At 38.1% G+C, this 22,986-nt stretch overlaps 1 protein-coding gene across 1 annotated transcript; it reads right to left on the reverse strand.

Annotated features, from left to right (window-relative positions):
- Positions 1–8,726: 8,726 nt before the first annotated feature.
- Positions 8,727–12,649, reverse strand: LOC142400097 (G-protein coupled receptor 26-like). The gene is made up of 3 exons (XM_075484722.1): positions 11,581–12,649; positions 10,921–11,034; positions 8,727–10,171 (listed from the first exon to the last, which is right to left on the reverse strand). Exons 1-3 carry the CDS (start codon positions 12,249–12,251, stop codon positions 9,895–9,897), a joined length of 1,062 nt encoding a protein of 353 aa, XP_075340837.1. The 5' UTR covers positions 12,252–12,649; the 3' UTR covers positions 8,727–9,894.
- Positions 12,650–22,986: the final 10,337 nt, after the last annotated feature.

Genomic DNA, 22,986 nt, shown 5'->3' on the forward strand with positions numbered 1-22,986 from the left:
ATGTCTTAAAAAAATAGATCAATTTAAACACATAATTACTTCAATGAAATGCTAAGCAAAGCTAATGCAGAGTAGAATTTAGACTGTGAATCCACACATTAAACAAGACCAGGGTTTCTCATTAGAGGATTTTTGGTTCACTGCTGTAAAAAAAACATACAGATAGATTTCGGTTAACAAAATAAAACTCAATTCATGAAAAAAGTTGGTTAACATGCAGTTTTTAGTACTGAAATCCCCCCATATGTTTGCAGCTCTGGGCTGAAAGCTGGTGATTATGAAGGTCCTATGATTCACATCACTTTCATCAAACCATTCAGTGACCACCTAGTGAATGAAGAAATCCTAGAAGAAATCAATCCCTTCAAGATTGAACTCTTTCATCATGGGGCAAACGTGATCCCCTCCAACAACTGTGTATGGATTTGCAGCACATCTTCCCTCTAAGGGGACAAGTGGACCCAGGCCATTGCAGGAAACCACCCTCAGGGCAGAGCCACTGGATCCACTGACACGTTAGGTCAAGGGTTCAGGTATTCCTTTTAATTTATCACGTGCCTGTCTGTCCTGCCTATGTGTGCATTGGATCTGTTTCCTCATGAAGGCCCATCAGCAGTAACAAGAGATGACCTCACTGAACAGCAGTATGTCTCATTTTCCGCTTGCAGAGACAGTAAAGGAATGATAGAGATAAATCTCTGTATACTACAGGTCCTGAGCAAAGGCAATCAGTCATGGTTGAACTGTGTGGTGACTTCAATTTCAGCAAGTGGAATATTCCCATCACTATCTCATTTGATTGCACAATAGAGAAGCCCTCTGCTAGGACTCTGTTTTTCCTTTCTTGTGAAATGGAAAAATGCTACATTTTTGTGAGTGATTTCCCTTGTCGATGTTGCAGAAATAATATACATGCTACACTGTATGAATGACAATATGGACAGAATATATACAGAGACACGCTACTGGCTACACCACTGAATGCAGCAATCAAACACAAGGAGAAAAATAACAACACAGTCTCACAACATTTTTCTTTTAAATCAAGTCTTGTGTACGGGAGCACAGATAATCTGTTTAACCAGATAACTCCCGTTATGTTTATTTTAATACATGGTGTCTAATATGTGGTGGCTGAAAGTTTGTGAAAAATTTCCAATATTTTGAGCCAATTTTAACAAACTCGTCCTAGAAAACAGAAGAGATAAATCAGATGAATACATATGAACATTATCAGACACAACTTCAACTCTGAGTTGTTTGTGGGTTTCCTCACCTGAACCGTTCACTTCACGTCCTTCCACAAAAATTCTGTTGGAATAAGATCAGGATCTCGTCTTGTCCACTTTAAAACAAGACAAGATATGTGTTTAGGCTCGCTGTCTTACTGCGAGGCCTACTTTCTAATGTCTAAAATGTTCAAATTATAGTTTTTTGAGAACTTGGACTGTAATGAGAATAAAAGGGCTTTAAAGACTTGACAAATAGTTACCATCATATAACAAGTTGTTCGCACCTGGAAAAGAGTTTTGTACATAGCTCTTGTGGTTGATTTTCTAAAAATGGATAATAATTTCTCTCTTAAAATTGAATAATTAAGGGAAAAAATTTGTTTGCACATGCTTTTTCACCGTGCTGTTCGTTTAGACATCCATCCATCCATTTTCTATACCGGCTGAATCCGTCGGTCGGGTCACGGGGGGGCTGGAGCCTATCCCAGCGGTCTTAGACATTAACCTCTACATTTTTATCAATAGAAGGGATCATGGGGAGGGTCATTATGGAACGAGGGTTTTGGTTCATGATTAAGAGAACTTTATTGTGGAATAATTGCTTTCAAAAACACTGCTTACATTTGATTAGAAACAGTAAACCAAACAGCTGTCCCCTGTGTCTACCTTTTTATCTTGTGATTACCTGTCATGGACTTTAGCTGTTCTTGCAACCCTGATGACAGTTTTGTAACGTGCTTTCCAGGCAGATGTGACATTACTTTGTGACATTATTTTTCTTATATTTGCAATCTTTTGTCATATTCGTCTCTTCAGATACACATCTGCACTGGTGGTGCAGTAAACATGAAAGATTTAATCAAGGAAGATGCAGCATGTGTGACAGCGACGTGACAGAAATGCAACACACAGCATTCAGAATGATAAATATGCAAAGAGAACACATTTATGTTTAAAGTCATCCAGTGAGAGTCTTTGTTTAGTCAAGCATGGTTTTCCATTTGTTTTATTCAGTGACTTTCGCGATTCGATCTGCTATAAATCACAGTGTTTCTTGTGTGTTAGAAGACATCTCAGTACCTGTCACAATCTGCAGCTGTCATCTGAGCTGCTGTGCTGCTTTACCTCTGACTCACTCATCTAATTTGACACAGATTATTACGAGATGCGGTTATGCACTGTGTAATTTTTTCAGATTTCTGTGATTTAAGAATCTTTGATATTACTGCATTTAATGGACACACTCATTATCTTATCTAAAGTATAATAAATGAAGAACAATCAAATCTGAGTGTATGTGAAAACTGTGTAAACGGCCTCTAATATCCCGTCCCTTATTTGAAATAAAATCTTCCACACATACATGCTTTGTCTTTTTCTTGCTCAGTGGGTAAACTTAGTGTCTCTTCATGCTGACTCTTCCAACACACAAATGTATCACACACACGATAATGCTTCTTTCTACTTATTGTTGAGAAATGTGACCAATAAAACAGTGGAAGCCTTCATTGTTCAGATGATGACGTTTTTTCTCTGTCAGACTAAAGTCATGCCAGCGGTTAGTCTCTTTCCTTTTCAGTACCCCCTCTTCACACATTCACACATTTATGCTAATGGCTGTTAGTTCCTGTGTTAATATTGCTTAATTGAGTAAAGGTCTCAAAATGTGCGCTGCTTTGCACAAGATCTCGAAAGGCATTTAAGGAGAGCCACAGCAGTTAGCACCAAACAGATCAATACTCACATATGTGCCTATTAAAGCTCCATAACCTTATAGTGTCCACTACTTAAGGCAATGCATACCTTGGTAGGTTAAAAGTCTGTCAAAAGGCTTACACAAAGAGACAGACAGGCAGTCACACCTACGGTTTCCAGTTCACTTCTTCTGCATGTGTTTGGAAAATTGGAGGAAAGTAGAGCACACAGGAAAAACCCACTGGCCTAATATCTTCTATTCATGAAGTGACAGCGCGAGCATCTGGTCTGAAATCGTACTTCAGTTATACAGAACGACACACCTGTCTTCCATGATTTCTCGGAAACAGGGATCAAAAGACAAACATCCCAAATACCATCCTTTCAAGGATTTTGAATACCTTTACATTAATCATGAGATCATCCGGATTTTTCTCATCTTCACCGTTGCTTTTAAACCAGGAAAAAAAAACAAGAAAGTCTTCTGCAATTTCAGGACTCACTTGGTCGTTGTTATCAAGTATTTTCACTTGACAGAAATTCTCCTTTTCATGGCTTGCATGTTCATTTGACCTCTGTGAGAGAGGCTTATTCATGTGTAACCACAGTTCTCCAGAAAGTGGCCCCATTGTCTCCACATCTTTTCACTGCCAAGGTCTCTCCTAATGAAATGACTTGATGGATTTTCCCTAAGCCATGGGCTCTTAGCTGGCTGAAACAATAATCGCGCAGATTGGTTTTGTTCTCTGTTCTTCTGATAGATTCCCAATCCCCCCCACAGGGTTTATTCTCTTCCTTCTAATGGCATTCTCCTTACATTTCTCATTGAGCTTTCTTCCATAGGTGAGAGTATTGACTGAGTGAAACAAGGCTGGAAAGGGACATATATGGTCTGTGAGCTACTGTCATATCCTGTTGCATGTGAATGTCACTCTCTCCTTCAGGATGTGATATTCTTTTTCTTTCTATCAGGGCATGAATCATATCTGTGAAAATATAATACAACCGTGAATGGTGTGCTATCTTCCACTTCTGCTTTAACCCTTATCTGTGAGCATAAACTACCTAAAGTACGATATGCTCGACCTGTGTCACTGTGGAAGTGCCTCCCCTTGGTCTCAATTATTATTTGATAGGCTTTTTAATAGTACCTCATGTCAGATGTGTACAATGTTATCACAATATTATCACATACAGCCTTCACTGCAGTTGATAGCAAGGTAATGAAAAAAGAAGAAATTCCTGCCAGATGCATCAGCTTGAGGCCTGAGGTTTATCTGAGGGATTTGCAGCTTTCATGTGTAGCAAAATGAAAAAAAAAGCAGCGATACAGTAGGTCTGATATTGAGTAATCTGATATTGAGAAAAGTTGCTATAGAGTGATATGTGAGTGAAAGCAACAGATTTGCTGAAATAATTGTATCATTCAAGGGCTACCATGGGACTAATCACCTCACTTTTAGCACATGAGAAACAGGGGCTTTGAAATGTCCTATTAATTTGTCACCAAATCAGTGGGTACCATTTAATTTAACAGTCTATTGAGTAATGGGGTTTAGTGTGTTTGGAGTCTGCATGCAGAGCGCCATGAGTGCTGTGGGAGGCAGGAAGCCTGAATATGTGCCTTGTACACTTGGCAGGACTGGTAAACATGGACAGCATGCTAACTGGAGCCATGAAGGCCAGAGAAGAAGCAGAGTGCCCAGACAGCCTTTGCCACTGTGACCTTGGTTTGCATTTCTTCAAATCATGCTTCAAATATTTATAAAATGCAGCAATCTTAAAAGCGATGTTCTGCAGCATTTAAGCCATTTAAGATTTAATGCACCAGTTGTTGAAATAGCCCAGAGGGATTTTGTTTTAGTGTGGAAAATCATCTCAGAAAACTGCTTAACAATCTGTAGTGCATTTCTTCTTTTTTTCTCTTTGTGCCGCCTACACACACTCTGCCTTAGATAAATTAAACATACATCTATCCCTATCTATTTCACAAACATTTTTATTAAATATCATGTGACTAATATCTTAGTCTGTGGTTTAAGTCTTTATTCAGTTGTAGCTCATTTCTGTAGATATTCTACAATTTCAAGAGAAATAACAAACAAGTAAAAAAAAAAAAAAGTTACGGTAGATACGGTTTGAATTATTTGTCACTAGTTTTAGTTGCACCAGAAACCATCTGTTATACATCCAAATGACATACTCACCCAAACTTTCCCAAGTTATTGTATCTCCTGATCATTAAGCAGATGGTTGGAAATGACTCACTCTGAAGAGTGAAGACACACACACATCATCCCCTCGTTAACTGTCAGCAGCAGAGCTCCCAGAGCAGCTGGCACAGTGAAAGTCACCAAAACATTAACATTTCCCTACTATGTCTGGAGAAAGTGGCCATGCAAGACGTCACTGAGTACCTGGGTGTATTCTTTCAAAAACACTCATGATACCATTGGCAAGCATTGGCAACAAGTGGTCCAACTGCATTTAAATAGATTCACTCATTATTTGTTGCCTTGTTTTTGATTAGGCCTAAAAAATAAAAAATAGATTTTCTATGTAAGTCATTTAATTGTAGAAAGAAATATAGAGAAAAATAACAATATAACGTCAAAAAAGAGATGGGATCTCATAATTCTGACTTGTTATCTCAAAATAATAAGAAATCATCTCAAAATAATGACTTACTATATCAAAACAATGGCAGATGGTTCATTATCAATCAGTTATTCAATAGTATCAAACTAAAGCAAATGGATAAGATAAACCTAAACTTAGTGGACCAGAAAGGACAAATCTCATAATTTTGAGATATTAGGTCATACCTTTGGGTATGGTTCTCATTATTTTGAGATTGATTAGCATAATTCAAGATACTAAATCATTTCAAATAGATTTTGTCATTATATTATAGTTATTTTGAGAAACTAACATTAATTTGACACAAACTCTTTTCCACGACTTACAGGAGCTGCTACTCCTCATCAGAGTGCTTGACACGAGCTTCCTCTGAATTCCCTCATCGGGAGTTTTCTTTGTGATTCAGGGTATCATTACTCAGCTGTGGGTGTGACTCAGACATAAAGACGCTGCAGCAGAAGGGATTCGATGTTTGTTTTTTGTGTCTGTAAATAGCCTAATCTTTTCTTTATCCTGCACGTGTATTATTTTCTAATTTGCTCTCCCACGCTAAATCCGAATTTCCTCTAAATTCTACGCAGTCAAAACAGAAGCAACGAGAAGATCTTCATGTCTCGTACATAATAACAACCTGATATCAGTGATGTGAGAGCCATATGCACAGGCTGATTAATCAGAAGCTTCTGCTGGAAAGGTGGTTCCCATACTATAGCTGAAAAGGTGTCTCTAATTAAATCACATAAAGCACAAACTCTTTGAAGTTAATAATTGCATCATTGCTTTCGATCTAGAAGACTGTGGTGCTTGTTGTGCGTGCTGCCAAGAGAAACCCCAATTGAAGTTTGTGTGAAATCAAACCAGTCATAAAACTGTGAATCATAAAATAAAACAAAGTGTTGATATAATGCTTTGTTCAACTGCAGTTTGTGCCAAATAGTCTCAAACAGTTGCTCACACAAGCTGACGAGCAGTGTTTACTAGCTGAGCAGATGGCTGGAGTGAAACACGCTTGTAATGATTTCAGTGTAATATTTGCTTGACATTTTTGCACCAGACATTGATATGTGGTTGAGACTTTGTGCTTATGCTAGATTACACTTGATATCAAAACAACAAACCACAGCCACTCACCAGCTCTTTGAATTAGCAGGATAATAATGAGGCATTTTAAAAATGCAAGAAACGGGTCTGTCCACAAGGCTAAAATCAATACTTTTTTATCTTAATCGCTTTAGAATAAGGATAACTGTGTGTGAGGCTTTCTCTCCTAGGCATCGATAGCCTTTGAACATTTCTACAAATGCCTTTCAGACAAGAGAAAGAACAGCATATTACTGCCCACAGCAAAAACAAATAGAGCATTCCTGGACAGAAATAGATGGTCTTTTTTTATTAGTTCTGTAAGCAGTGTAGGCTGTTTACTTTTGAGGGCATGGGGAGAACTATGACATTTGAATTCAACATTCCCATGGTTCAAATTATAGTCTGATAGTACGCGGCCCATTAACTGCACTGGTACAGATATTAAAGGAAGACTCAGAGGTTGAGGGGTAAACCAAAACTGAAGACTAAGCCAGATATTATATAATAGAGAGGCATACAGGATTAATAATGACTACATGTTTGTCTGCAATGATCAAGTGATTTGTGATGTTCAAACATCTACTGATGTGTAGCCTCTGATATGTACTGTATGTCTGTGATTAATGAGCAAACCTGAGGGAGTGTTGAGTGAAACATGCTGTTTGCTCTTTTGTCAAAGGAAATAAATGGAAAAAGATCAACCTGTTAAGTTTTGTCAGTGAGCTATGGAAATGTCCCAACATATCCAGTCCAGTGTTGCTGCCACTGATTAAAGAAGGGTGCTGAACTTGGGTGACTCTAATTACTCTGGAGGTTTGACAGACAATTTATTTTACTAGTCATATAAGAGTAGACATCAACTAACATCCACTTCATTTTATTCTTGTATTTATTTATTTATTGCGCTTCCTAATTTTTCCTGACAGAAATGTAGCTGTGTGACATTTCAGTCTATTCAGGGGTATTTAAGGATTTAGCTGGGTTGTTTTACTGAGGCTGTGCTTCACGCTTCTCTCTGCTGTGCCCTTTATGCCACGTTTGGACAAAATGCATGTTTTTTTTTGTATTTGATTGAACCAATTGTTACAGCTTGCTCATTGAAGTCAGAACATGATGGAGAGGCACTTTGACTGGGTGAGTGTATGGTTTATAATGTTTGATGGAATCCCCATAATCAAACGATAAGGGGAACAAGATGAATTACTGTAATTTTCTGTATTTAAATCTCACAGTGAGCCTTAGATGCCATTGTGCTTTTACTTTTGGAGATTGGCAGTATATTGGGGTGGCATGAAGTTAACCGCTGCACTCATCATCGCTTCCTTCCTCCTCAGCTTTCTTGTACTTCCTACGCACCCTAGCTTAATCACAAGGTCTGTGCACAGTGTTTCGAGTGTGGCAGGTTTGTGTCTACCTCTCACCCACTCACTGGGTCTCAGGGGGAGATGTGGTATATGCATCCCCAGGCTGAGAATTCTTCCAAACTTTCTGTATACCTTCTGCTAATTGCTCTTGGTTCATGAGCATTACAGTGAAATAGCAAATCTTTTACTCTCCTTAGTCGATGATGGAAATGATTGGAGGAAGCTATGACTTTTCCCAAATTATGATCGTCACACAGTTTGATTTGATGTAACTTGATTTACGATGAGGATCAGGAGAATGGGTGTTACTGATATAATATTTCCATACCTGTGTGAACTGATGTGAACCTTTGTCACTTTTTATCGGCTCCATTTATTCCCATCTCACTCCCTCTTGCTGCTCTGTAATTAAAAAGGCTTTAACTTTGAATCTTTTTAAAATAATGTCTTTGTTCTGCCTCCACATTAAAAGCAGCTGTTATTTTATTATTTTTCTCACTAAAACTAAATCAGCGTGGGAGATCACAGGTTTTGTCAGACTTGTGTGTTTGTGAAGCATTGTTCTAATAAGAACAAAAATGTTATGTCATGTAGAAATGAATACAGATACAAGTGAATGTGCAAGAAGAAACCTTGTGAGGTTTTAAAATGTCCAAATGCACAGCATTTATTCCATTACTATCACAATTGTATTTAGCAAAAAACAGACACAGTTAGACAAAAATAAATATTTTTTCTGCCTTTTTAAAGGCTCCATACTGTCACAGTAAAGTAAAATCACAAAATCCTTGTTTGCCAATTTTGTCACAATTAATCATTTTTACAAAGCATGTCACACCACCTCTCATGTGACGTGAGCTGGAATGTTAATATACATTACTGAAAAGTTGCTACCACATTCAAATAATATTACAACCTATTGCCTGATGCAATAAAATAAGGAGGCGGCAGGCTTAATAATAAAAAAAAATTACTAAAAAAACAGGCTTTATCATCATACTTAACCATCACACAAAATACTGCGTACATAAAAAAATTAACCGTTTCCTGTTTTTTTTTTTTCATTAAATCAAAGATTCCATAGTTGAAAAGGCACTTTAAAAGTCAGGAATTACAATTACAACATACAGTACCGTTATTTCAATAAAATTGTCAGTGTGGTGCACAATACTACTACTGCAGTGTCAAAATTATTATGTTTCAGACAATTCTACGTACATGTACAGTACTTTACCCGGTTTAATAAATGTCACTGAGATCAGAGATATGCTGGAACTTTCATGAGGAAATGCAGTCATTCAGTTTGGGTACAAAGTCATTTAAAGGACTAATCTGTGTCTTCTCTTTAGACCATATAACCATAAATATAACAGTTTGAGGTATCAAAACACTGCACAGTTAATGCCATTAAAACATTTACACACAACCAACAAAGGTGGAGGGCTTACTCTTCTTTCAAGGACAAAGCTATCGATATTCAGTATTTTTCAATCAATAAAAAAACATTAAAAACATAATATGCAGCACTGGGTGACATGCTCCTTTGTTCCCATGAGCACAAGCTCTGTCGTTTATTTCAACCCAGTCTTGACTGCCTTTCTATATTTAGGAACAATTTGCAAAAAATGCAGAATGCAGCTGTTTGAGACTTTTTTTAATGTTTATTGGTGACCTATTTTAAAAAATTATACCCTTAGCAGAAAAAAATGTTGGTGCTGACATTTTCATGGACTTTGCAGTAAATGACAAAATTTTGTCAGCCTTATCCTTCAACAGGTAATTAAGTGACCATTCATATATGAATATAAGCTACACCATCACAGAGCGGTCAGTCAACGACACATCTAAAATGTCCTAATTGTCTCTGAACGCGATGGCTCTCATTGGCTGAGTGGTTTGTTGGTTGGTGATTGGGTATTGTTGATTATGTTGGAGTTGGCCACGCTCCTCCCTGCATTGTTCTCTCTCCCGAGAGAGGAGGAGTTGAGTGGACTTCTCTTGAGGACTTTGTTGGCCAGAAGGCTGCAGGTCTTCCTGTACTGGTGACGAAGGAGCGAGTAGACAAATGGGTCACTTGCTGCCTTGCTGTAGGCCAAACATTTGGACAGGACACCCCAATGAGGGCTTATAGGCCCTGGAGAGAAAAGCTCGATGATTCTACCTCAAATAAAGCAGAAATGGGAAGAAAAGTCACATGCAATGTGAAGGGAAAAGTATAGCAGCTGGGCTATTTTTTAAATCAGTGTAACTGGAGTGGAAGATATTTAAAGCATGAGAGGAACCTCCCTCATTGCTGTAATACTGTGAAAATGTCATAATTTCACTCCACTGAAATGTCATCACTGTGATTGTGTGAATGTAAACTGATGGATGTAATTTTTTTCAGATTCTGGATGTCTTGCTGATTAAAATCAGCAGTATTAGCTGTCCTTTTAAGTCAAAGTAAAGGCCAAAACTAAGTATAACAAGAGCAGTGCTTTGTTGATAAGGTCTTTGTAACAAGGATAAGAAAGATGTGTAGCTCCAGTATCTAAATAATCATCATCTATGGCATGATGAAAATGAGCTTGAACGTTTAAAATGTTACCGGATAACAACAAAGCACTGACAACATGCCACAGGGTAAGTAACAATTGAGAATCACTCCTTTGAAATTATATATTCTTGAGGGCCAAACAAGAGAAATAATTGGAAGTACATTTCCTTTTTCTTTATATTTCCTTTAACTGTATTTTATTTGTAAATGTCATTGAAACTGAAAAAAAAATCTAGAGCTTCAAAAGATAAAGAAAAAGAAAGAAAACTGTTACGTTTAAATTATACTGTGCATGTGACAAGCACCTCGCCGACAGATTTCCACACTCACCCACACAAAAACCCATACAACATTATAGATCTCAGCTCACCTTGTAATGACATAAGGCGTGAAACACACCACAAATGTGCCGATGAACGTACTGATCTTCTTGGTGGCCCTCTGCCTCCTCCGCTTCTGCTCATCCAAGCATTTCTGGCGTACACTGCCAAAGCACACAGGTACCATTATCCTCCCAGAGGCATGATCAGAGACGCAGACGTAATGAAGGAATCCAAAGAGAAAACATGTGGGACGTACATGAAGGAAGCAGTGAACGGTGCTCTATAATCTCTGATAGTTACAAAGGAGAATTCTCACAATGCACAGACTGAAAGTAATTCAAATTATCAAACTGTCATCAATGTAGCTTATGTTGAAGATACTGATACATATGAGGAAAAAGTTGATCTTTTGAGCATTATCTGTAACATTTGTAACCTAGAATTATTCAAGCAGAAGCAACTTGATGTTTTTTCTGTCCACCAACTAATGATGGACACATTCGGTGCACTTTGCAAGGGGAAAAGAGAAAAAAATTATTAGAGTATACAGGCTTTTGATGTTGTTTTCACAACAGGATAAAAAATATCCCTCTAAAATGCTTCACGGTGGAAAAACTAAAAGAGAACAAATGGAGCCATTTCATTGACAGACACAAAAACTAACAGGACAAATTACTTAGACTGACAAATGGCTGATGGTTGTTTACCTGGGGTGAATATCCACCAGCAGCACCAACGTCTGCATCGTGATCACGTCGATGCGTTTACAGTGAAACCTTGCAACTTTTAGCACTTTCAGATACGTTACACACATCACAATTAGTGTGAGTAGGAATGTGAGAGAGTGCAAAGCCACGGTGAAAATGATGAACTGCGTCCCAGCTGCCTTCGCCCTCCCGTTGCAGAGGGTACACGATGCGTAAAGGTGGTGGTAGCCGACCCAGGAGCGGCAGGTGGCCACCGTGGAGAAGCAAAGCGAATGTATCCACGTGCATCCGAGCGCCAAAACCGCATCTCGGTGCCTTATTCTTGAGTGGTAGCTCAGCGGGAACACCACAGCCACCCATCTATCGATGCTGAGGGCTGCCATGCTGAGCATAGAGTTTGTGGTGAGAAAAGTGTCGAGGAAAGCCACAGTTTGACAGAGACCGCTGCCTCCGGGGTGCCCAGAAGTGATGAGCCCGACCAGAGTTAGTGGCATATCGGAAACGCTTAGCAACAGGTTGCAAAACGTCAGGTTGAGAATAAAAAGACCGGGTACCTGTTTGCGGATCTCCGGGTTGTACAGAAAGCAGATCAGCACCACGATGTTGGACAACAGCGAAACGACAATAATCCCCAAAATCAACACCGAAGCGACTATGTTCGCTGCGTCCATGGTGCCTCCTCTTAAATATCCAGACTTGTAGAGACAGCATCCACAGCCCCGTTGCAAACTGCCATCGTGAGTTGCAGTCACAGCGAGTTATGAGTCCAAATCATGCTTACCCTCTCCAGGAATCTTTACAATAAACCAACCGATTCCTCCAACAGCGTTGGCGATAAAATGGATGAAAACTGACAGAGTGCTCGTCTGATTATGTGAGGGAATTTTGAAGTCTTCTTCCAAGGAATGAGGCCACAGTAGAAGGCTTGTTTTCTTGAGGCGCTGCGGTAGTTTTTTTCCCGGTCATGACACTAGTCTCACAGCTCAGGGGTTCCTTGCTGCGCAATTGCGCACAATGATGGACAGCTTTGAAAAACACATAAAAGGAAGCCACCTTTAGAGTGCAGTGTGTCTCACCATTCAAACCCGAGTGTGTTCCCTGTCAGTCTAACACACCCCTGCTCAAAAATAGCTTTTTAATGTAAAAATAGAACCACGACGCACGATGACGCGAATGCATCATGTCTTAATAGGCTGATGTCATAAGCGTCACGTTGAACCCTGTTTTGGTGCAATTATGTGCATTTTAAGTTTCTGAATGATAATATACTGCTGTTTGATTCTTTTAATGGTCTATAAGTCAATTCCCACCACCACTTGGTCAATTAAAACTTCACAGCAGGCACTTTTACTCCGCAGCTCATATCATTGAAAAAACAGGGATAACTCTCATTAAGGTGTTCAGTCTTAAGTGATACTTTAAATGGACGAAGTGCATCAGGACTACACACATCATTGTATCAGTCCACAGTGCAGCAGTATTCCGGCTCCTGTGTTCAAAGGGGTGCATGCAGCCTCCAGCTCTGCAAGGGAAATCCCACTGTAAGGAATGCGGTGTTTTTTAGTGGTCCATGACCTGTTTATCTTTATGTATGTATGTATACGTTTATCTTTGTGAGAACCAACTTTGGGTTCTCAATTTGGGTGTTGGCAAATTTTAGAAAATAAGATATTTTGGTCATAATTGACAGACCCTCAGAGGACTGTTTGATTTACACGTTTTAAATGTAAGGTTTAAGTTTGAGGTATAGGTTAAGCAGCTTTGAGCTGATTATATCAATGAGCGTCCTCACAAAGATTCACAAAGATTGTGTTTTAGTGAAATGTGAACTGGAGAAGGATTGGCCATAAACACAAAATCCACCATAATTTCACACAATAAATCAGAAGGAAACTAATAACCATCATTGGAAGACACGTTTGGATGTTCTCAAAATTGTACTTTAGAAAAGTGTAAGCAATGAAGATTCAAATTTAAAGTTCCTATGCAGAAAAAAATGGCCCATATGAATGTTTTTTATATCAATCATTGACTGCTCCATTGTCTTGGAAGTATTTTAATGTTTTAAAGTAGCAAACTGACATCTTGGGAAGTTAAACCAACGTAAAAACCAAAACTCTGTAATATGAAAGGACAGGCTTCTTTTTTCAGACATAAAATGGGTAAACAGCAGGTACACATCAGGACTAATCAAAAGTTAAACAACTGAAGAATATAGTTTTACAATACAGAACTATAAATAATGTAGGGATTTCATCATCTACTGTCCATGATATCATTAAAAAGATTTAGAGAAACTTTAGCCATATTAGTATGTGTACGATAAGGGAGAAAAACCACGCTGAGTGGTAATAATGTAGAGGTGAACAACTGCATGAGATCAGAAATAGTTCCAAAGCCTGTTTTCAGCAAACACGGTTAACTGGCACAACCGCAAATGCAAGTTAAAACTCTACAATGTAAAGAAAGAACAGAAAAACGATCAGGAAACTTTTCTGTCTTCTCAGAGCCTTAGCTTATTTAAAGTCTACTGACATAAAGAGGAAAATCCCCTGTCATATGCTGGATTATATTTTGAAATACATTTTGAAAATCATAAATGGCTCATCATCTGCGCTAAAGAGGAGACAATCCAATTTGCTGTCACTGCTCAAATTCCAAAGCTTACCTTTTTATGGCATGAGGGTGCATTACTGCACATGTTATGGTTAAAATGTGCTTCTATGGCACCATTACTGAACCATACTTACAAAAACATATACAACCATTTAGACAAACTGCCAACTATTTTTGTTGGGAAGGACTTATTTCGATAAGATAATGCAAAACCGCCTTCTGTAACAACAACATTGTTCAGTGGAAGGACAGCTAACGAGTCCAGATGCCAAAGTGGCCTGACCACTTAAAACATCTAAAACAATATGAAAAAAGGGAACAACAATGTACTTATCTGATGAAAACTTATATCAGGCAATAAAAGCAAACTGTTTTCCTTCTATGTGAATCCTCAGTTCCCAAGCACTCACACTTCTGTTAAAAAAAATGAAAAAAAAAGAGGTGAGCCTCCATCCCAGTCCTAACTTCTTTAAATATGTTGTTTGGATCAAAGTCTAAATGGGTAGGTTTACAGTTTAAACATTTGATATTTTGTCTTTGGACAGTTGTCAATTAAATAAAAGGATCAAATAATTTTCTAATCACTGCATTCTGTTTTTATTTATTTTTTGCCTACTTTTAGGATTGATCACTGATAAGTGCACAATGTGTCTGTGTTTTTTTGGTGTTGAGTATTTCTGTTCTGTTGTCAGGGTTCTGTTCATTTATCCTCAGCTGCACTCATTCACCAATCACTCTCCTCACAGTATTTAGTCTCTCTGTTGTTTCATGGGGTTTGCCTGATCCTCACTGTTACCCCATCTCATGCTCTTCCTAGTTCCTTGTGGCTATTTTTGTCAGTCAAGTTTTGTCAGCGTTTTGATTTTGTTTTAAGTTTTATGTATGTCTTGCATTTATTTAAAATAAGTAGTTCTGTTTCATTTTTGCCTCCTGGCTCTCGGTCTTGTCTGCACCTGGGTCCTCCTTCCTCACCTCCATCATCAACACGTAACACACTAAGCAGTGAAGACCTTGGAGGGAGAGCTGATGTATACTTCAAAATTAAAAGTATTTAAATAGACATATTCAAAAGACAAAAAAATGGAGTATTATTTTGAATGTGTACAATTACTACCATGTTCAGACATTGGCAAGTGAGCAGTTTGTTCTATATTTTTGTGTTTGGCGCCACATCAAATCTTCGTGATGAAATAAACTCAACAGATGCAGTTCTTCAGTTGATTAAGACAATCTGATTTGGATCTTGTCTGAAACAAAGGAAGCAGCAAAACAAATCTGCTGATCTGAGACAACTTTAATAGTTTGTGTAACAAAAACAACAGTTTTGTTCATTATTTTTGTACACAAAACCAAACTTACACAATTATCTTGCCCAATGAGCCTTCTCATGTGATGACTGTGATATGTGACCGTATTAGTCACACAGCAGTTTCTATTTTCACACATTCTTTGAATATAGAATAGACCCATTTACCACTGTCACAGAGCACCATACATGTGAGCTCTTTGAACATTTCAATTAATTTCTTCGTTGAGATTTCTCCACTAAGGATGGAAGTTAAAATTACTAATTTGCAAAAATTCATTTAACTCAGATGAGTTCCACGACCAAAATTAAAAGCAGGGATGTGATCTATGGCATTAAATTCAAAGACATTTCACCAATGTCCGGTTACATGATTCAAGAAACAGGTCTATTTGTTATAACTGTGGTCATATGTGCAGCTGTCTAGCCATCCTATTACTTATAAGTAATGACAAATTGCCAATAGTGGCTGCAAAGACTTTTTAATTAGTTCCACTGGGAGATGTTTCTCTCTTCTGCCTTTTTCAATGAAGTGAAGGAACAGATGGTGAAACTACATTCTATTATTAAATTTTTCTTTAACTCAACGTTAATTCTCATTGGTGTTCTCCTAAAGTTCAACGTCATTTGCTTGCAGACTTGGAGTTAATGAGGTGAAAGAGTTCAAATTTCTTCCCAAAGTCTCTGCAGACACTTGGAAGACACCAGAGGTAATTCAACCTTTGTTATGTCCTGTGGGAAAATATTCTTAAATTGTGCTCTACTTTACAGATTGAAAAACTGCAGATCTAAAGCAGGAGACAGAAAAATTTAACTAATGCTCTTTGTTTTCTTCTTTTCTTATGTCAGAAGTGTCTCCCAAATTCTGAGACAGTACACATTGCTTCTTGTTGTCACTGTGATTTAATTAGACACATTTACTCCTTCTGGCTAAAGAGTAATTCTTTTAAAAATATCTCCATATAAGATTATTATAGTCATACTGTACAGAACCGTTGTTTAATGACGTGATAATATCACGTCATTAAACAGCAACACACTTCTGTACGGAAGCCCAGAGTGGCCGTGGTACGTATACATTTTTTTTGATTGTTTTCTTGAGATAACGAGTTAATTTACCGATGGTTTTCGAGGCCACATTTTCTCCCCAGTCCGCCCCTGTTTATTTGTGTTTATATGTATTTCTGACAAAGGTGTACCCATTTTTACCCCCCTTTCATCGAAAACTGAATAAAGTAGCCTATGAATCAAACATGGAATGTGGAGCGTTTGTGTAACAATTCTGCTTGTGAAAATACACAAAGCAAATCCAGCTGGTGTGACAAGCATTTAGTTTTCTCGAGATAACGAGTTATTTATCTCGTTATCTCGAGGAAACGATAACAGCACCGCTTGTGCATCATTCGGTAACCATGGAGACGGCCTGGTCCCCTCAGCTGGTCACTGATGAAGTTGACTATATCAGCAGGATCACTTAGGTGTAAACGCCTTTTGAGCTGCAGTCGAGCCGGCCGTCTCCTTAAATGATGCGGGCTGACATGAAAGTTATTTCTTCAAGACAAACAAATTGCGAACACATAAAACACATATAAACAGGGGCGGACTGGGGAGAAAAAGTGGCCCCGAAAACCATCGGTAAATTAACTCGTTATCTCGAGAAAACGATCATTGTTTTTTCGAGATAACGACATAATTATCTCGTTATCTCGAGAAAACCATCAAAAACAAGTTTATACGTACCACGGCCGCTCTGGGCTTCCGTACTTCCGTAATACTGTATCAGTATATATAATGAATATGCTTCTATATTTTAATATCTGAGATAACAGACTTGGACCATGAGTAGTTTGGGGCATAAATAGTCATTTACCAGTTTCAGTTTAGAAAGTGCAGTGATAGTTTGGTGTAACCTATTGATCATCCATCGATCCATTTTCCATACCCGCTTAATCCGTCGGTCTGGTTGCGGGGGGGGGGGGGCTGGAGCCTAGCGGTCATCGGATGAGAGGCGGGGTACATCCTGGACAGGTTGCCAGTCCATCACAGGACCACACAAAGAGAAACGAGACAAACAACCACGCTCACACTCACTAAGGTAAATTTTTAGAGACCCTATTGATCATGCTTCTTGAAAAATAAAAATTAAAATTCAAAGCACATTGCACATCATTTTATACTAAATGGAGCAGGCATGTTTTCAGCTTAGGGAACAGTTGCAAAATGGTACATACAGCTCAGACAGTAGGTTAAAAATGTAACATGTTGCCACTCACAACAGACCGTGTCTCCCTCTGATCTTATCAACCGTATACACGTTTATGATTTTTGAAAATCTTTTTGGCATCATTCAGGAATATGCTCAACAAAAGACATGGTTATAGTGAAGTACTGAAAGAAGGCAATGGCCTTCAAGCTTAATTTTAGAATAATTCTAAAGATGCAATGATAATAATGTAAAAAATAGAAATCAATAAAAGTGTAAATAATAAAAGTTATTTTGAAAAATGCAAAACAAAACAAAATGAAACCTTTTGCTCTTGAATCTGCATTTAAAGGTGATGGACAGATTGGACATATTTAACCTGAGGTACTGGGATCCCATTTGAGAGCATTTATTTTGTCTTCCTTTGCGTTTTCAGTTGTGGCTTGGTTGGCTTAAGCTGTCAAAACGATTTGGTTGGAGACTTGATTGGCTGAAATTGACTGTTTCAAAGGTCACCTACATCCTCACCATCACCTAGGAGACAGACAAATCACCTACTGTGCAGACATTTTGTGCCAACATGACCATGAACTCATAGTCCTATAATTCTTTAAAAACAAAAATGACTTCTTGAATGGGGAAGGAAGGAAATCATTTAGTACTCTATATTCAGCCGTTCATAACACTTTAAACAAAAAATCAATCAAGTTTTTTTAAAGCAGTTGCAAATATGAGACTCCATTTCTTTCATTCACATACATTTAATCTTTACCATTGTTAGTAATATTTTTGTTGTTTTTCTTACTTCCATTGTTACTTTTTTGAAAATATAAATGGCAGCCCTTGTGTTGTGAATGATGAATGCAACACTCAGAAAATCATAAAACACAACTGTTTTGATTAAATCAGCTTTAGGTTAATCAAATTAGTTGCAGGTTCTCTACAGGCATCAGTTAAATCTAGTCATTTCATGTAGTCAAACTTATTGAATTTGTCTGCTTAGCTGGACATTACCTGTTTCCATTTGCAAAATTGCTACTTCATCAGACTGATTATGTTATGGCTGTAGAGAAACTTGACAATACTACGTATTTTAGCACTGAAACAGAATATTTCACTCGGCCCCCTTCGTCAATGTGAATTTCGCAGAGCTTTTGGGTAAGGATCTTACAATTGGTTCTTTTGTCTCTTGGTTTTTCCTTCCTCTGACAGCCTTACTTTTTTACACTTGTAAAACAGAACTTAGTGCATTTCACAATGACAGATTTATAATTGCTTTTATCTTGAATTTACTGTCGATCCAACTCTCTGGTTTTTCTTTTGGCTGATCCTCAATTGCCTGTTTTTATCTTGGCTGCACATAATTTGTTGCCTCCATTCCAGGCTCTGTTATGCTTGCCCATCTGCTTTGATGTCCTTTCTCTGGAAATGAGCGTAACATCGCTGTACACAAGTGTGACAGTGAGCAGCTCCCAGTAGTTTTTTAAATGAAGCTCTGAGTGTGATTCCTAATGAGAGATCATGATGGTACATGTCAGAACCTTCATATTCTGGGTGCATGTGGTTTGACTTAATTCATCATTTGGCTTCTGCTTGCTGTGGATGTGTGCGTTCAACTGAATTCTTGTAGAAATTAAAAGTTTCTACAAGGATGAAAATCTTAGAAAGATTTTGAAGACACCAGACTACTTTAATAAGGAATGGAATATATACCGAAATGTCTGTGAACTTAGAGAATCAAATACTAGAAAGTATATGCATGACGGAGAGCAGAGCTAGATAGCTCATGCCTGCAGCACAATGAGCACATGCCTGGCTGAAGCCCCAACTGGCTCCTGCACAATTTCAGAGGCTGTCTTTTCACATTAGTCTTTTCTATTTGTGCTTGGACCAAAGTCTCACTTCTGTAGAAAAGGCTTCATATCTAAATACACAGCTGAACTGCTTATGATTCATACTTTATTGCTTGGATGACTCAGAGAGAGCAACAGTTAACTCATAAGCATGCAAGTATGTTTCTACAATTGAATCTCTTGAGGGTGTGCTTTGTTGTAAATATTAAGCCCATGAAGGTCAAATACATGCAGCAATACACACTTCTCTGCATTAATTAGTCAGATTAATTCTATCTGACCTTTTTAAAACATTTAAATCCAGGGCTAGCATTTTCTACTCACGACTATAGGATGTGCTCCGATCAGCCACTATATTAAAAGCTGCTTGCCTATAATTGTATAATCCCTCCATGCCATGGAAACAGCTCAGACCTGTGGTGGCATGGAGTCCATAAACATATGAATAGGTCCTGTTTTATCAGGCATCAAGATATAGCAGATTTTTCAAGTGATATAAGTTGTGACTTAAACTGTTTGTAATGTTCCTCAGTTATTTTGCAGTGTGACAGGGTGCATTATCTTGCACTGCCTGCCACACTACCATCAGGGATTATCATTGCTATGGACATAGATGGCAAAAATGATCAGGAAGGTGGTGTGCAAAAATAACATCCACATATATGCCAAGAGCCAAGGTTTTCCATCAGAGCTGTACCCAGATTGTCACACTTGCCTCAACTGGCTTCCTTTCTTTCCAATTTGCATCCTGCTGTCATCTCTTCCTCAGGTACAAACAGCATATGTATGTGATGTAAAAGAAAACGTGATTAATCAGACTAAGCAACCTGCTTCCAGGTCAGCATTGAAGCTCTGTCCATTTTACAGAAGACCAATGAAAAGCAAACTGCAATACCCTGTGTACTCTGACACCTTTCAACCATAGTTGGCATGAAGGTTTTCAGCGGTTTATGCTTCAGTAGCTTTTTCAGGCAACCTCCATGCATCAGTGAGCCTTATGCCCCCATTGCCTTGTTGCTTGTTCTTCCAAGGACCACCTGGTGGGATAACCAGTGCATACAGTGATGATTCTATCATCTTCTCAGCAGATGACTGGAAATTAACAATTTGTGGGCCTAACTTCTGCTTTTCCAAGCAAAAATCATAAATGAATCTAATTATATCAAAACGTTTTCTACTTTTGAGAAACTGTGATTCGTTTTATACTTTTCATGCTTCTTAGCAGAGTTACTGTCAGGGAGCATTGTTCATTTCACACTTCCAAAATCAACTGAAACCTCTGTGAAGTGCAGGACTGACAAACTTCTTAATTTCAAATTCAGAAAAGCCTCTTCACTCCCGGTTGAGCTGGCTGCCCTCCTAACAAGATGTGAGAGCTCTGATTTCAAGGTGTTGCAGCTGACATGATTCACTCCCTTTAAGCTGCCAGAAAAATCACTAGGCTGTGAGATAAAGACTTGACTTGTAGCAGTTAGCTGTTTGCTATTTTTAAACTCTTTCTCCATTATATCTAAAACACTGAATCTTGTTAAAGTATTCTACGTTTTAGCTCTTCATGGCTTTGGTATACAGGGTTAGGGGTCAGATAAATATATGTTATATGTAGATTTTTGCACTTTGCTGATGAGAGGTTAATTTCAGGTGTTCACAGCATCAGAAGTGTTGAATTTGGTGTGCTCCCAACACTTATGCAACAGCTTCATCTGGACAACTGGTACTATGGAGAAAACATGCAAAAATTAATACATTTTTAGATGAATTGATTAACAAATTGTTAAAAGGAAACGTTGATGTTTCAGTGCTGAATGTTCAGATTCTCTGTGCAGTAACTCAGTGGCTATACAGGCTTTTCTAAAGAGCAGTAAGGGGAAGTTTAAATGGCTCCAGTCTGCTGTTTCACCCTCACAGTTGAGTGAAAAGCTCTGTTAGTCACTTCAAAGTGATGTTGGGTTTAGGAGGCAACTGTGCACCTCAGTGGGGAATGAGGATAGAGGGACGGGTTTCTTTTTTCATCTACCACAGTGATAAAAAAGCTTCTGTTGTTACAGAGCAGTGGCACTGCATCATTACACCCACCCCATATGAGGTGTGTGTGGATGGATGTTCATAACACTCAAGTACAGTTGTCTAAACACAAACTGTTGGCAGAGGGGTCAAGAGCTTTCTAAAATCTCAATTCAGACTTTAAGATTCTGAGAATTAGAGCGATGACGACTTTGAATAAGTCATCAATGATCAAATATTTGTTAGATCTTCAGTGACACAAATGCACTTTGTTTTTTCACAATAGCATTATTCTTACAGACTGTTGCTGATATTCAAGAATCTTCAAAACATGATCCCAAAGTACTACTCAGCTGCAAGACAAGGCTTTTTTGTTTTGTGTATAAAATATATTCCACACTTTAAGTTGCAACTTCATAAAGAGAAAAGTTTTCATTTAAAGTTGCAAAAATTCAGGAATACGGGTAAACATTTCTTTATCTATTGATATCATAATGCAATATCTGTTGTTTATTCCTAGTGTTAATGAGATAGATTATTATACCAATAGCCATGTACAGAATGATGTATAAGTAGAGGAGAGTAGACAGGTTTTTTTTTTTAAATGCATGTGACACAAGGAGAATGATTTAGTTCTTCAAATTTATTGATCAAACTGTGACCAAGTCAAAATAAATCAAATTAGAATACGATTCATTTACATGCAATATAATCCTGTTCAATCAAAATCATCAATATCCACAGACGGTATCAAATCTTCACTTCAATTCGATCCCCCGTACTGAACATGCATGGGGCCAGCAGCCAACAGTGGAGAAGAGAACTCCCCGTTAACAGGAAGTCTCCAGCCGAACCAGTAAAACCTGCTATGGGGCAGGAAAAAGAAAAGAGAGAAAGATGAAAAAAAGTTAATGACCATCCTGCTCATGTTTGGAGTTTCCATGACAATCAAATTTGGAGCAGTGCCTAATAAAGCCATAGAATCGTATTTCATTTATGAAGACCTGCAATGGAACCCTACAAACATCAGAACTAAATGTCAAATTCTTAGTGAGTCACTCACTAAAAGCATATATCATCTTTGTCACCTTCTAACTGAACAACTTGTCATTCACTTTAAGGGGATCTTTTCTCAAAGGGATGTGATTTTCACTTAAACATTTCATATTTGTGTCATTTTCTTTGAAAGCAGAAAATTTGAGTATTAATTTAAGTGATTTTGTTTGCAAGGTTTGGAAGATTTTGAAAGTAGCACATGTAAAACATGCTGGAATTCTATAGGAAATCACTCAATCACTCAAATCACTCTGTTATGAAGCATTGTGAAGCACTCAGTACCTCTGTTATATCATCTGTGATACAGTGCTCCCCTCTAGTGGATAAGAATGTATTGTTAAATGAATACTTTCTTATTTACTGTAAGA

Source organism: Odontesthes bonariensis, chromosome 2 (assembly GCF_027942865.1).
Source record: "Odontesthes bonariensis isolate fOdoBon6 chromosome 2, fOdoBon6.hap1, whole genome shotgun sequence".
Classification (NCBI taxonomy): domain Eukaryota; kingdom Metazoa; phylum Chordata; class Actinopteri; order Atheriniformes; family Atherinopsidae; genus Odontesthes; species Odontesthes bonariensis.